The 12943-nt window shown below is 51.6% G+C and overlaps 1 protein-coding gene across 1 annotated transcript in view; it reads right to left on the bottom strand.

Moving 5' to 3' along the window:
* Positions 1-1242: 1242 nt before the first annotated feature.
* The window catches only part of ABHD12 (abhydrolase domain containing 12), a gene marked incomplete at its 5' end in the record, with an annotated part of 22534 nt that continues 10833 nt past the window's right edge, over positions 1243-12943 (bottom strand). Inside the window, 8 exons of the mRNA XM_010156998.1 lie at positions 1243-1791; positions 2265-2392; positions 2672-2750; positions 3484-3566; positions 4356-4435; positions 4624-4661; positions 6177-6306; positions 7559-7604. Coding sequence (XP_010155300.1) covers positions 1752-1791; positions 2265-2392; positions 2672-2750; positions 3484-3566; positions 4356-4435; positions 4624-4661; positions 6177-6306; positions 7559-7604 — 624 coding nt within the window. The remainder of the gene's footprint in view (positions 1792-2264; positions 2393-2671; positions 2751-3483; positions 3567-4355; positions 4436-4623; positions 4662-6176; positions 6307-7558; positions 7605-12943) is intronic.

Here is a 12943-nt window from a genome sequence, read left to right as displayed (position 1 = left end):
CCGTCACGGGGGAGGAAGGCAGCCGGCCGGCCTCCGGCCCAGGCCGCGCTTTGCCCCAAGCCGGCTGCCGGCAGCAGCGCTAGCTGGAATGTGCACGTCACTCTCCAGAGCCAAGTGAGTGTTTCTCTTCTGTCAGTGCAATAAATACAAGTGCGTCAAACGTAATGTAAGTGGCACAGTTAGCTTATGAGTATCGTGGGTCAGGAACCTCGGGGACAACCACGCTACGGCAGAAGAATCTCGGTACAACAAGCTACTCTCTGCTTTGCAACTAGCACGAGCCTGCAGGCAGAACTTGGAAGCATGCTGAGCGGTTTATACTACGCTGTACACCCCTGAACAGACCCTCGGGCAGCACGGTTCACTCCGAGCGCTACTGACTAAACCTACAGCACCTGTATCGCTGACGGGGGGCAGGCCAGGCCCCCCAGCAGGCACCACCGAGTCAGCCAAGGACCCTCACCCATCTCAGTGGCATAAAACAGGCCCTGTCCTAGCCCCAGGGCAGGGCAATGACATCTCCAGAACCTCTCCCGGTGGGAGAGGCTCATTTCCACTTCTGCCTCCTGGACAACGTGCTCCCACCGTGGCTGAGAAGCGCTACCGGGGGCGTCGCGGAAGCCACGAGCGCAGGAGGGAGGCGGAGGGAGAGACGGGGGCGAGGGGACACACCAGACTTATTTTTGCATCAAGAACTGCAGACTCTGCCTGCTTTTAGCTACAGAGGAACAGCGTAGCCACTGTTCAGGAAAACCTGACCTAAGGAGTTAAAAGGTAGATGAGGCAAAACCCCTGCCCTTCCCACCCAAAGGAAGCACGTGTCTGCCCGGGCATGTACAGGGAGAATGGAAGACCTTCATTCCCACATCCCGGGCCCGCGTCGTTCATGGAAGGGGGAGATAAAGCAAAAACGTGATCTCACACTTTCCAGCTTAAACTCCCAAGTTTGCAATTTATCTACATCAATCCACTTCAGTCCTAAACAGGAAGCGCGCGTGAAGAAGGGGAGCTGCTCCGCCGAGGACAGCAGGGAAGGGAGCAGGAACAGAAGAGGGAAAAGGGCACTAACCTCTTCCATTAAGTAACGTTTGGAAAGGAAGAGCCAAGAAAGTCATCTTTCATTTTATTTCCAAATGTGTGCATTCAGCCCAAGGTCTGGGGCACACTGTGACTGAAGAGTGAAAGAAAAACACCCCTCACCACCCGGCTCTTCCGTGTATTTGGAATTGCAGCCGCTTAGCCAAAAGGGAAGGCAAAACACGTGTTTCCCAGAAAGAGAACACCTCAGACTCAAGCAAAGACACCTGTGGTATGGAGACACAGCAAAAGCCTTTTGCCTACAAATGAGTCTCTACATGATCCAAACCCAGCAGCAATGTTTGAAAGTGAAAGGAACGCCCTTGGGCACGCCACGCGTGTCCTGGGAATGTCTGTCCTCAGCAGTACCGCGCCGGATTGGGCAGGCTGCGTTGTGCTTACGTTTTTCACGGCTTGGTACTGGCTCCTGGTCCGTTTTCACCCCTCCATCCATGTCAGAAAAGGAAGCCAACAACTTCTTTCTTCTACCACCACAGATGCTGATGCCGGGAGCTGGAGTTGCCAATGGTACACATCAGGGCTGGAGTGGGAATCCCTGACCTCCTCTGGTGCCAGGGATGGAAGAATGGCAGACTGACCCGCAGGGAGGGGGGAGGAAAAGGAGAGAGAGGAAGGAAGGAAGGAAAATCTCTGTGCTGCCAAGCAGCCAGTCTTCAGTGATGCTGCTCATGTTCAGATTTTCCCAGGAATTCCCTAGGAAAGGAAACGACACAGCAGTGACACTCAGCTCCCCTACACTCTGGTATATCCTGCAGCCTGTGGGTCTTCCTATTCCCCGGGCAGGCCCCAGGACGCGAGCGCTCGCAGCTGCAGGGAACAGCACTGGGCTTTGCTCTTGCTCATCCGTGGCCTCCGTTAGAAGACACCAGCAGAAGTAGCCGCTCTCAGGCCCCCAGAGCATCCTGGCAAAGGTGAGCCAGAGTGCTCCCCGTTTTCTGTGCTTCCCCTTCCCAAAACCTGCTCTGCAGGGAGGTGGAGAGCTCTGTGCTAAGCCAGTCCCAGAGTCTCTGGAGACCAAAGGGGGTTTCACAGAAGAGTTGCCCGCTACAGACGCCTGCTACACGTCTCTCTGGTGCCTGGACACAAGTCACGGTGTGCCCCACAGCCCCAGGCACCAGCCCGCCCCCTGCCCAAGCCAGAGGAGCCCTGGGAGGCTGGGCTGTTACCGCAGTATTCGAGGTAGCTCTGGACTCCTGTAGATGTACTTGTGCCGGTAGCCGAGGTCTGTGTGGAACGGAACAAACTGCACCTTGTAGTCTCGGAAACTCCGTGACGTCGCAGCAATGTTGTAAAGCTGAATCCAAAGGGAAAGCAGGTAAGGGACACGTGTCACTCCAAACCAGCCACCCCTGCCAAACCCGCACCCCTCCCAGGAGTGGGATATGGACCCTGGCTTGACCAGCTTTGCCAGCTCTAGCTCCGTTTCACTAATGGTTTGCCGCTTCCAACCCCACAGAACGGGCTGCACATCTCCACACACACCTTCCCACTGCTGACTTTTTGCCTGGCTGGGATGTCGTTCTATCCACACCAGTTCCTCCCACAAGGGCAGTGTGCAAAGCCACACACGTACCTTCTTTCCTAGATGAAACGGTACCACCGGGTCATCCTCGGCATGAAGGATGAGCAGGGAGCAGGAAATGTATTTCACGCTGTAAGAGAGACGACAGCGTCACAAGGGCTCAGAGCAACCCCGTCTCTAACACCACCACACTTGGATTTTTCAGGGAAACCACACCCCGTCTCTAACACCACCACACTTGGATTTTTCAGGGAAACCACAGTAACAAACACATCCTGTGGGTCGTTAACTGCAGGTCAGATCTTGAAAACGCAATTATCTGGGCACCATTCATTTGATCCACAGAAAATTTACTAGTGAAAGGTGTCCTTGGAAAAATTTATTTGCTGCTCAGACCAGAGAAAAGTGACATCCCTCGCTGCAAAACACCATCCCCCATGGTCTGGTTTGGTGTCAGTACCAGAAACCAAGCTCACAGATACTCAGGCCCTTGGATGAAAGGCTCAGACATGTTATTCCAGGCAGGGGGGTTAGGCAAATGCTGGGAACTCTTCCCAAACCTTCAATGTCCCAGTGCTGCTGTTTAACGTGTAACGCATACGTGAAGAGTATAAATCACACGGACTACTTGGCGTCTCCCCGAGTAGTGCCTGTGCTCTGCTGCGTCTGTCCTTACCAAGAACAACTGAAAAAGATAAGAGCTCCACAGTGCAAAGCTGTGTTGCACCCAGGGCCGCGAGAGTACCCAAAATCCCTTCAGCAAGTACAAAGCTCCAACAAAAGCAAAGAGCAGAGGGTGAAATCCGATGGCTATTCTCCTTGCTGCTTGCCACGGCTGAAACCCCACCAAAGAGGGCACTCACTTCTCGTCATTTGCAAACTTGATTCCACTTGTCGTGATAGGGTCAAGGAAGAACCAGTCAAACCCAGGGAAGTATCTGTATATCTGAGAGGAAAAATTGGCGTTAGTGGCAGGCACCAGCGGGACGGTTATACAAATAGGTAACGGGGCAGGCCGCTGCCACCCCAGTAACATCCCTCAGCTGCTGGCTGCACTCTCTGCAGTGAGATGGCCCACGTTCCCACCAGCACTGTTTCTCCTCTACTGCCTGAGGCCCATCTTATCGGCCTGCTCAGGAGCAGGCTCTCCGGGTGCTTGTAGGGTCAAGATCTCTAGGTATCTTGTTGCTGCTGGCAACAGTCTTCCCCGAACAGAGCTTTATTCCAGGGCTCCCCACCAGTCCAGCCACATCCGACACCCACCCGCCGAGTTCAGAGCCGACTCGCAGCCAGGCCGGATGGAAGAGATGGCCACGTCAGTGAGCTCACCCAGGAAACCAGCACGTGCAGAGGGGCCACGTGGAGGGGGCAGGGACCAGCTTTGCCATCGCTTCGCTCGCAGCCTACAGAATAGCCTCCTGCGACAGGGAAGTTATAATTCCAGAAGAACGGGCTGTCCGCTGCTGGGAGCGGAGCCTGTCTTCCCCTCACTACATTTACTGCCCTTCCTGATCCCAGTCGCTGTTTTCTTTAAGCGGGCCCACCAATGGCTCCGGTACTGCTTACTGCATTGGTATTCCCAGGATCTGCCTTAGGCGCAGCTCTTTACCCCTGATGCTTATAAACATTGCCACTGCCCCACAGCCACCCAGTTAGCTCAGCTACATCCCTTCCAAAGGTTCATTTCTAAGCACGCAGCCACATGCCACTAGTGTGAGAGCCACTGTGTACTTGCCACAGAAAAGGGGTGACTCCGCGCCTCCTCCCGTATGTTGGTGAACGGAGATTCCAGGATCAGGGCATCTGGGGGTGTTTCTGAAATGCCAAAGGTGACGTGCTGAAACACAGGGGTGCAGACACCCAGCAAGGTCAGGGTCTGCCTCATGAGCTGCTGCCACCACAGCGTGCCAAGGACAGCCTTGTCACAACAGCAAACATGCAGATGTCTGGGATGCCAGCAGGAGCCAGGCTGAGTGGGAAGAGCATCCACCCACCAGACTTACCTCTCTCGCAGAGGCGTCTCACTAGATTCGTTGCAACCCTGGAAAAAAGAACGACGAGGGTTTAATCTGGCGCAGGCCCTCCCAAAGCACAGGTTTTAGGGATAGTAGGTGGCAGGGTACAACTCCACCACCGTAACGTCAGCCCCTCGCACAGTCTGGGATCTGGGCAGCCAGCCCTCGACGACTTGGGTTCCCACACGTCTCCCATATCCAACTGTCCCAAATGGCATCAGGCGCCCGCATTCAGGCAGGTGAATGAGCCCGAGGAAGCAGCACACTGTGCGGCCACCTGGAAGGACCTCCTTCAAGGTGCTCTCAGGCTCCCAGCACACCTGCAGCTGTGTGACACAGCCTCTTCCCCCACACCATAAGGGCTGAGAAAGAAACTGGGACATGCAAGGGTATGGGCAGAGTTGGGTATGGGCTGCTGGAGCACAGGGCCCCAGGGTGACACCGCGAGGAGTTTCCATAGCCGGGCCAGAAAGCAGCAAGGTCTCCCCTGTGCATCTCCTTAATGGGACAGGGATATTTCCACAGTTGCTGCATCCTCCAAGCGCAGCCTATTTCAAAAACCTCCAACTCCAGGCTGGCTACGGTCACCAGGGAACTCTGTTGGGAACGACAGGCTCAGGCCACTCAGACTGCAGGGCATTGGGAAATGTCACAGGCACGCTCTAACCCAGAAAGGGATGCTGAACGTCGCAAAAATTTAGTGGAAGAGCCAAAGGAAAAGCCTTTTCCATCTCTCAATGCGGGACGTTCAGTATCACAGCAACGAAGAGGCACCATCCTGAAACACCTCCCTGTCCCAGCAACACAGCAGTCAGACAGCAAGGCAAGCTGCTGCGGTCTCAAACGGATAAACCCGCACACAGCCCAGCTCAAAAGTAACCCCCGTCTGCCCTCTGCACATCAAGGGAGTAACAGCACATGCCGCCTGCTTCTGAACACGACCCACCTCCCGACAGCAAAGGGAAGGGAAGGAGCAGGAACAGAAAGTTAAAAACACACGGGCGAAGGCGCTCGACGCTGCGCTTCCCCGTGCCAGGCCTGACCACGTGAAGGTCACAGGTGGCCAGCAGCGCAGTCACGCGGGCATCTGCACCAGTACTGGTCACACACGGCACGTTTGCCAGGGCAGGAGAAAGCATTCGGTACGGGCAGGTCCCGTGCAGGCGCAGCTGGTCCGTGACACGCTTTCAGTGTCCCACTTCTGCTCTGAAGGGCATGCAGGCATAGGATCACCACAGGAAGAGGTCACTGCAGTCCCACTCTGGCTCCCCTTGGTCAATCTGCATTACATTATCCTAAGTGTCTTTTTTCCCAGTGTAACCCTCTGGGCAATGAAGGTTCGAGATCAATTCCTGCACAGTCATTCACTGTAGCCCTTCTCACTCTGTAGAGTGCAAAGAGGAAGCTACTCTGCAGCAATTACGCCACGGACTCCAAGCCAACCCAGCCTGGGGATTACGGAAAACAGCAGCACCTTCATCCAAGGTCAGTGTTTGAGGGTTTTCAGAAGCTGCTAAGTCCCTCTGAGATCGCATGCTTACCCCGTGCCCAGGGAGTGTCCCCATATATAGACAGGGTTGTCTCCACTTCTTGCTTTTATCCAGTCGAAGACGTGAAGGGCGTCATAGGTCATTCCCCTCTCTGACGGGCTGCCTACTGAATCGCCCCAGCCTGCAACACAAATCACACATCAGCAAAGGCAGCCAGCTCTGGCCGCGCAGCCCAGCCGCCAGCGGAGGGACCTGGGACGCGGACAGTTTGCTTACTGCACTGTGCACCTCTGCAGTTTGGGGCTGAAAGCCCTGACTGATCCGCAGTCATTTCACTGGGGTAACTGCTGGCTGCCAAGGAGCTTTCGTGGGTTCAGACAACAACAAAAACAAGAGCTGGGTCTCAAACACTGTCGTTCTTGCACCCTACCCATCTGCAACAGCTCAGCTCCCAAACCCTACCTGCTTTTGCACGCACGTAACCAATTTGTAAGTGGAGTCTCTAGCAGCACAAGAACTGGATGCTTAGGGTCAAAACCCCAAGCACGTGTCACAAAGCTGTTGCTTTCCCCGTGCTGTTTCACCAGTGCCCTCAAGCAATTTTCCATGCTCCTGATTGTTTTGGCTCTGTCCCTATTGCAGCATATCAACACATCTTATGCTAAGCAGCAAGCATCCCACATCCCTTCCAATACCTAGTAAGCAGACAGAGAAGCAGCTGCTAGCAGGACTGAAAAACAGGGCAAGCTCCTACAAATAAACCCCTCCCAGATGTCTCTTGATAAAAATGCAACGGATTAATTTCTTTCCTGTGTCTCCAGTGGCGTTACGCTGCAACCACGGCTTAAATACTAAGAAGGGAAAAAAAGAGCAACACATGCCTGACCGCTGGCGGCACAGAGCTGGGAAATGGTCACGGCTTCTGCCAAGGGTGTTACCAATTGTTGGCAAATCACTTACTCCCTGTCTTAGCTCACCTATCAGCTTTTAAAAAGAGGTGCAAGTGCAGTTCCCTGTGTGGCCTCAGGAAAGTCAATCAAATCATACCCAACAGACTGCATCTAGGCAGGCTTACTAGTTTCCAGGTACACACCTGGAGGATGCTGTAACTGGACGCTGTAGCAGCGTACGTGCCTGGGTCAGCCTCTGCTCCTTAGCTCCTCAAGGACCCCTGTGCATGAGGGCAGACAGGAGCCAGAGTCCACTGGGCTGGACATCAGGAAGCAGTGCTACACAGCAAGCCACTGGAAAGAAATTTCTGGAAGCTCTTTGGCTAGCCATGAGGTAAAAAAGAAGCAATAACCACATCTAATTAGCCAGCAACAAGTGTTTATAACACAACTCCTCCCCTGAGATCCAAACCCAAAGAGCAACTTCCTTGTTGCTTCTGGAGACATTTAAAAAGCGTTTCATAATAAGAGAAGCCCACATACCTCGATAATCAAACGTGACCACGTGGTACCCAAGGGAGCTGAGAACCTGGAGGGGAGAGAAACATGCAGAAACCCATCACAGACACTTGCACAGCAGCCGTGCTCCTGCCTCAGGCCGCGGTGCAGGGATCTAATTTATAACATCACCGGCCTGGCGATGGTGAAGCGACAACTTACAGCTTCACCGTGGAGCAGGCACTTGGCAAACACTAATCCTCTCAGCCTGCTGGTTTTACTACATCTGTTTCCTGGGCCTCGTATCAGGCTTGGATGTTGATTCTCCCTTTAACAGCTTTGCCCTTAAGATCTGCAAACATCCTCTGTTTCCCTTACACTTTCAGGTTTTCCAGTGAAAACAACTGCTCCATTTAAAATATTCAAATTGGCATAAACTTTAACATAACATATAGGAGCCCGTTTAGAAGGCTTAAATGTTTACATCCAAAGCATGCAATTACTCTAGCATGAGGATTTAGGTTACAGCCCATGGTAACCCTAACAGAATCTGAAGCAAGTAAAAATAACCAGCTTTAGATCAACTTGCTCAGAAAAAGTACCTTGGTAACACCAACACTAGCATTCCAAGCTACCATTGCTCGGTATGAACCAAACAGCTCCGTGGCAGATAAACACCACCAAAGAAGTCACAAAAAGGTTAAAATGCTGTTGCTGTCATCGTCTGTGTAGGATACATGATTAAAAAAGCAACCTTAGTACTGCACTGTACTCTGAATGTTCTAATGGACAAAAGGAAATCATCTCATAAGCTCAACACTATTTCTAGTGTAAATGGAATCTTCACAGCTGAGCAATTACTGTTAGTTCAGATCTCATTAGTACAGAAAAAAAAGAGAAAAAGAGGACAACATAGAAAAGAAGGGTGTTGGCAACTCGGCTCCTTTGCTGGAAGGACTATGGTGATGATAGTTTCTCCCACTTCCCTCTAGGATCCATCCTGGGGCTGATTTTCTTACATTTTGGACACGCACTGGGCGTTTCTTTCTCCTCACTGGACTGTCACTCCACGTTACACCCCAAATTACCACACGGGGCATGTTCAACACGCACTGGACATGCTCCCTGTGACCTCTAAACCCATTTCTGCCCAGCTCCGAGGTCTGCATCCCTTTGGCTGCAGGTTGGCACAGCCTGGGGGGCTCCGGGCTCAGCCTGTGCCCCGTTCTATGCCCACTCATACCTGTGGCTCCTCTGCAACGCCCCCGGTGTGCCCATCTCCGACGTCCCCGCTGCCACACCAGCCCTGTACTGCCCTGCACGGTATCACTGTGCTGGCTGCCAGCAGGGATTCATGCGACACAGGGTACCCCTATCTGTAACTTGTAGGTTACACATTACAGCCATTTCCTCTGTAACCCTAGCTGTATGGGAACTGTTACTATGTGTATTGCAGTTAGGGCTACCTTTACTATGTGTAGTACCCTTATGGTTACCCCCTGCAATTACACAAAGTTCAGCAAAAGTAAAACCAGCCAGCCAGTGGCCACGGGGTTGTTAGATAATTGCTTTTATGGCAAAACAAGCTCAAAACAGTGCCCCAGGGAGCTCCAAAACAGGGTCAGATGCTGCCTTACAAGCCTCGGCTGCCTTCCTAGTAGTGCTAGTACCATACACACTGAGTTACAAGGCTGCAATTTCCCTTTCGGACAGTCCACTGACTCCAAGCTATCGCTCAGGAGCCCAGCGAGGATGCTGCAACCCCTCCTGTGGCTCAAGGATTCTCACCAGGACAGAGTAATGGATTTTCTCAGAGGTGTTCACCCTTTCAGTTGCCTCATGGCAGCCTGCACCCATCCGAGGGCAGCGCGCAGCTCTTCATCCTGACGTGCTGCCGCTACTCGGTTGCCGAGCGTTTCATTTTATAGCCAATGCTGCTTGCACAACGGATAAAATGGCTATTAAGGCAAGAACGACAGGATGCAAAGCCAAGTTCAGAACTCCTGTGGCGTTGTCGGAGGGATCGCAGGCAGGAGCAGCTCCTGGGCGTTTGGACTGTGCAGCTTTGTGGCAGATCAGGTATGCGCTTGGTGTGCAACATCCTTCACCTCCAGGGCTCGCTGCACCACAAGCTGGGTTCCAGCGTCAACAGTCCGGTTAGTATTCGTTTAAATACGACACCTCATGGCACTGGGCCTATCCCGGCCCACAGCTGGTAGGGTACCTGCACACTGAGCAGCACTTCTACAGCAGCAGTACAATTTTAACCGCAACAGGTTACGTCTGCAGGTATTACCGGGTAGAGCTATGCACAACCGGGCAGTTTACCATAAGCTGGGGATGCACAGTATGCGCACAGCCGGAGCTTACAGAGACAACTGGCACCTGACTGGAAACGGAGAGAGCATTTCCATCGTCCCACTAGGATCTACGTGGTCACCTGAAGACAGAAAGCCGGTAACTTCACGTATGTGTCATGCTGTTTGCCCTGCTGCTCGCTGGCACCCCCAGAGACTAACACGCCACACCACGCTCACACCCTTGGTTCTGCTATTTCTTGGCACTAGCCATGGGGTTATGCTACCACTACCCCTCTTTCAACACCACTTTCCAACAGCTATTTGGAATTTATATTAGCAGATGCAACTGCAACAGCTTCCAAGTCGCTCAAAGCTCCTGTGCTTTTTGCTATTCAGGTCTCTTCTAGCAATTCCTGTTTCTTTTTCTTTGGCAACGGGTTCCCTTGGAGGCAACGTGGTCTGTACTGTGTGCACTTCGAAGGAAAAGACCCTTTACAGCAGTGGTGTTAAATATGCAGTTGGTCTACTCTGGGGTCTGCACTCACAAGTTACTTCAAATGTGCTTTGCAAATAACTCCGGTAACATCACAGGGAGGTGTGGTTATGTATATGTAACAGCACAGAATACCACTGCAACCTACACAGCAGCAGAATAATCAGGTAAAATATTTAATTAACAAGCAAGGTACTGCAGGACAGCTTTTTCCATCAGATGTCTACATACTGGTTTTAGTATGCTGACTTACCTATTGGACCCCCTGACAGGACATGCAGAACACAAAGCTCCTTCTCACAAAGTTTGGTTTTCAGCTTTACAATGGGATTTTACTGCTAAGATATAACATATACAACATCCTGGGAGCATCTCCAGCCCCTGCCTTGCACCAACAGGCTCTTCTGGTTTAGCCTTTAAGAGTACTGCTCTTTCTTGGGTTTTTTCCCCCCTTAGAATTAGTTCAGAACAAGCCTCTGATGAAGCCCTTACAATTTCAATTGGATTTGCACATGACAGACATTTCCTTTGACCCTTAACAGGATGTTTAGTGTAACAATGCCCAATGTTTCATTTACAGTAATCACTTACGCCCCTGTAACAATACCGTATTGTCAGAGACTGCTATGAAGTTGGGTAACCTCACGCACAGGGCAAAAATCCCTCTGCATTAGCTCTCCACTACACATGAGCACAATGACAACTAAAAGCTGCGCTGCTGAAGCCCCAAGGTACAACTGCAAATTGCAGGAGCTTGCAGCAGTCTGTCCCTGACAGTCGAGGTAGCTGGGAGAACGGGATTCTTACCAGTTTTAAAAGGTTGAGTTGTGTTATTCACATTATTCAAATTATTCGTGCTTGAATAACACAGTGACCCTGACCACACTGGTAACTGACACCTGGAAAACCAGGCATGAGCAAAGAATAGCTGGACACTTGTCCAGGAGAGAGCAAAGCTGTCCCCCTAAAGCAAGTTTGTGTCTGGTTACCGCTCCACTGCTCCTCCTGCTGCTTCCTCATGGCTCCTGCTTCTGGTTATTGTCTTCAAACACACATCAACTTGGGCAAGGAGGATTCCAGACGCCTGCTGCTCACAGTGTGCAGCAGCGAGTCTCAATTTTCAGTGCTGCTGCTGAGAACAGCTGCTCACATAAACCAATCACTCAGAACGAAAGGACAGAGACCTGTTACAGATATTTCCCTTCTGAGCCTCTTCTAGAGGGTTTATCCTGCTGCTTCCAGCCTACTAGCAGCAGCAAAAAGGACAGCGATCCATCCTGTTCCATTCTGCTGGAACAAGCACGAACCTGGAATTTCTGGCGCGGTTCCGGTAAGCCCACGTGTGTGGTCACACGTCAGTAACTGACTGAATGACAAACTAAGCAATTTGCCCATGTTCTCGGAAGCAAAAATATACCAGACCCAGGAAACCTTGGGTTTTGGTAAGCCGTATTCTCCATATGTGTGCACACACAGAAACGCAGAGGCAGGCAGAGCCTTGAGGATTCAGAAGCACTGCTGCTCTCACCTAGTCTAAATCCAAACCAACTCCTCTGCCCCGCTTGGCCAGCACAAAACACACTGCAGCACAGGCTGGTTCCCTGAAACACAACCCAGCAGATCACTGCACAAGACCATCTTCTCAACCAACTTCCTGCAAATTAGCTCACCCTTTTTTTCTTAAAGGAAAAGAAGTTATCACCTCCCTCCTTGGGGCTGCCAAACAGCATTTTCTAAGCTGTCTGAATTAAAAAGACTTTGCAGCAGAGCATCTTGCATAAGGAGCTGCACTGCAATAAAACTTTGAGTGCCAACACCCTAACAAATTATAAAGAGAAGGAATGACAGCTAAATCCATAGAAAAACCACAGACTCGGACCCCTCTTAATGAGCCAGCAAAACTAATTATGGCTCTTTTAGAAATACGTGATACAAGACCAAGAAATTGTGTGTGAGAATTTCAGCCATGAGACAGTTTAATAAAACAAATGATCATAAAAGTCATTAGGCAAAAGAGCCGAAAGAGCTGAAGTTGCCTGTTCTGCCGTAACACGCCACGGTCTGGGAAATTTCATCGGGTTTTGTACAAAATCTACAGCTCTCAAGATGGCACCACTCCTCCAGGCGCACTGTGCCATGGGAAAGGGGGAAAGCCAGGCTGAACCTGCCTGCCTGACAAGGGAGAAAGTAATCCCCGCACTGGCAGCCTTGAAAACATTTTATTGCTACAAACTACTCTGTGAATAGGCAAGTGCCAGCTTGCTCACCCCTGCCAACGAACGGACTAACGGGGAGGTTTATACCGGCTTGGCCCAGCATTTTGGCATTTAAAAGACCAAATATCGCCTTCAGATTTTGAAGGGTGCAAGGAATCTGAGCTGGCCTCAATCCACGTATATTTTCCCAGCAGCTGGTGATGTATGGCATCACGTACAATAGCATCCTCACAACAAAACCTGCATTAAGGCCAGTGCTGAGAAGGAACAACGGCAAGTTATGGTCCTTGATGGCTGACGAAAACACCCGTTTGCCGACCAGACCCTCTTTTCAGGGAAGTTTGCTGCCTCCCTGGGGCCCAAATTAGGGACCTCGCCACAGAAGCGAAAAGCTTAGCGCAGCCTTCAGACTAGTAGCCAT

This window comes from Eurypyga helias, unplaced genomic scaffold (genome assembly GCF_000690775.1).
Source record: "Eurypyga helias isolate BGI_N326 unplaced genomic scaffold, ASM69077v1 scaffold7518, whole genome shotgun sequence".
Lineage (NCBI taxonomy): Eukaryota > Metazoa > Chordata > Aves > Eurypygiformes > Eurypygidae > Eurypyga > Eurypyga helias.
This window is presented reverse-complemented; position numbering and strand designations above follow the sequence as displayed.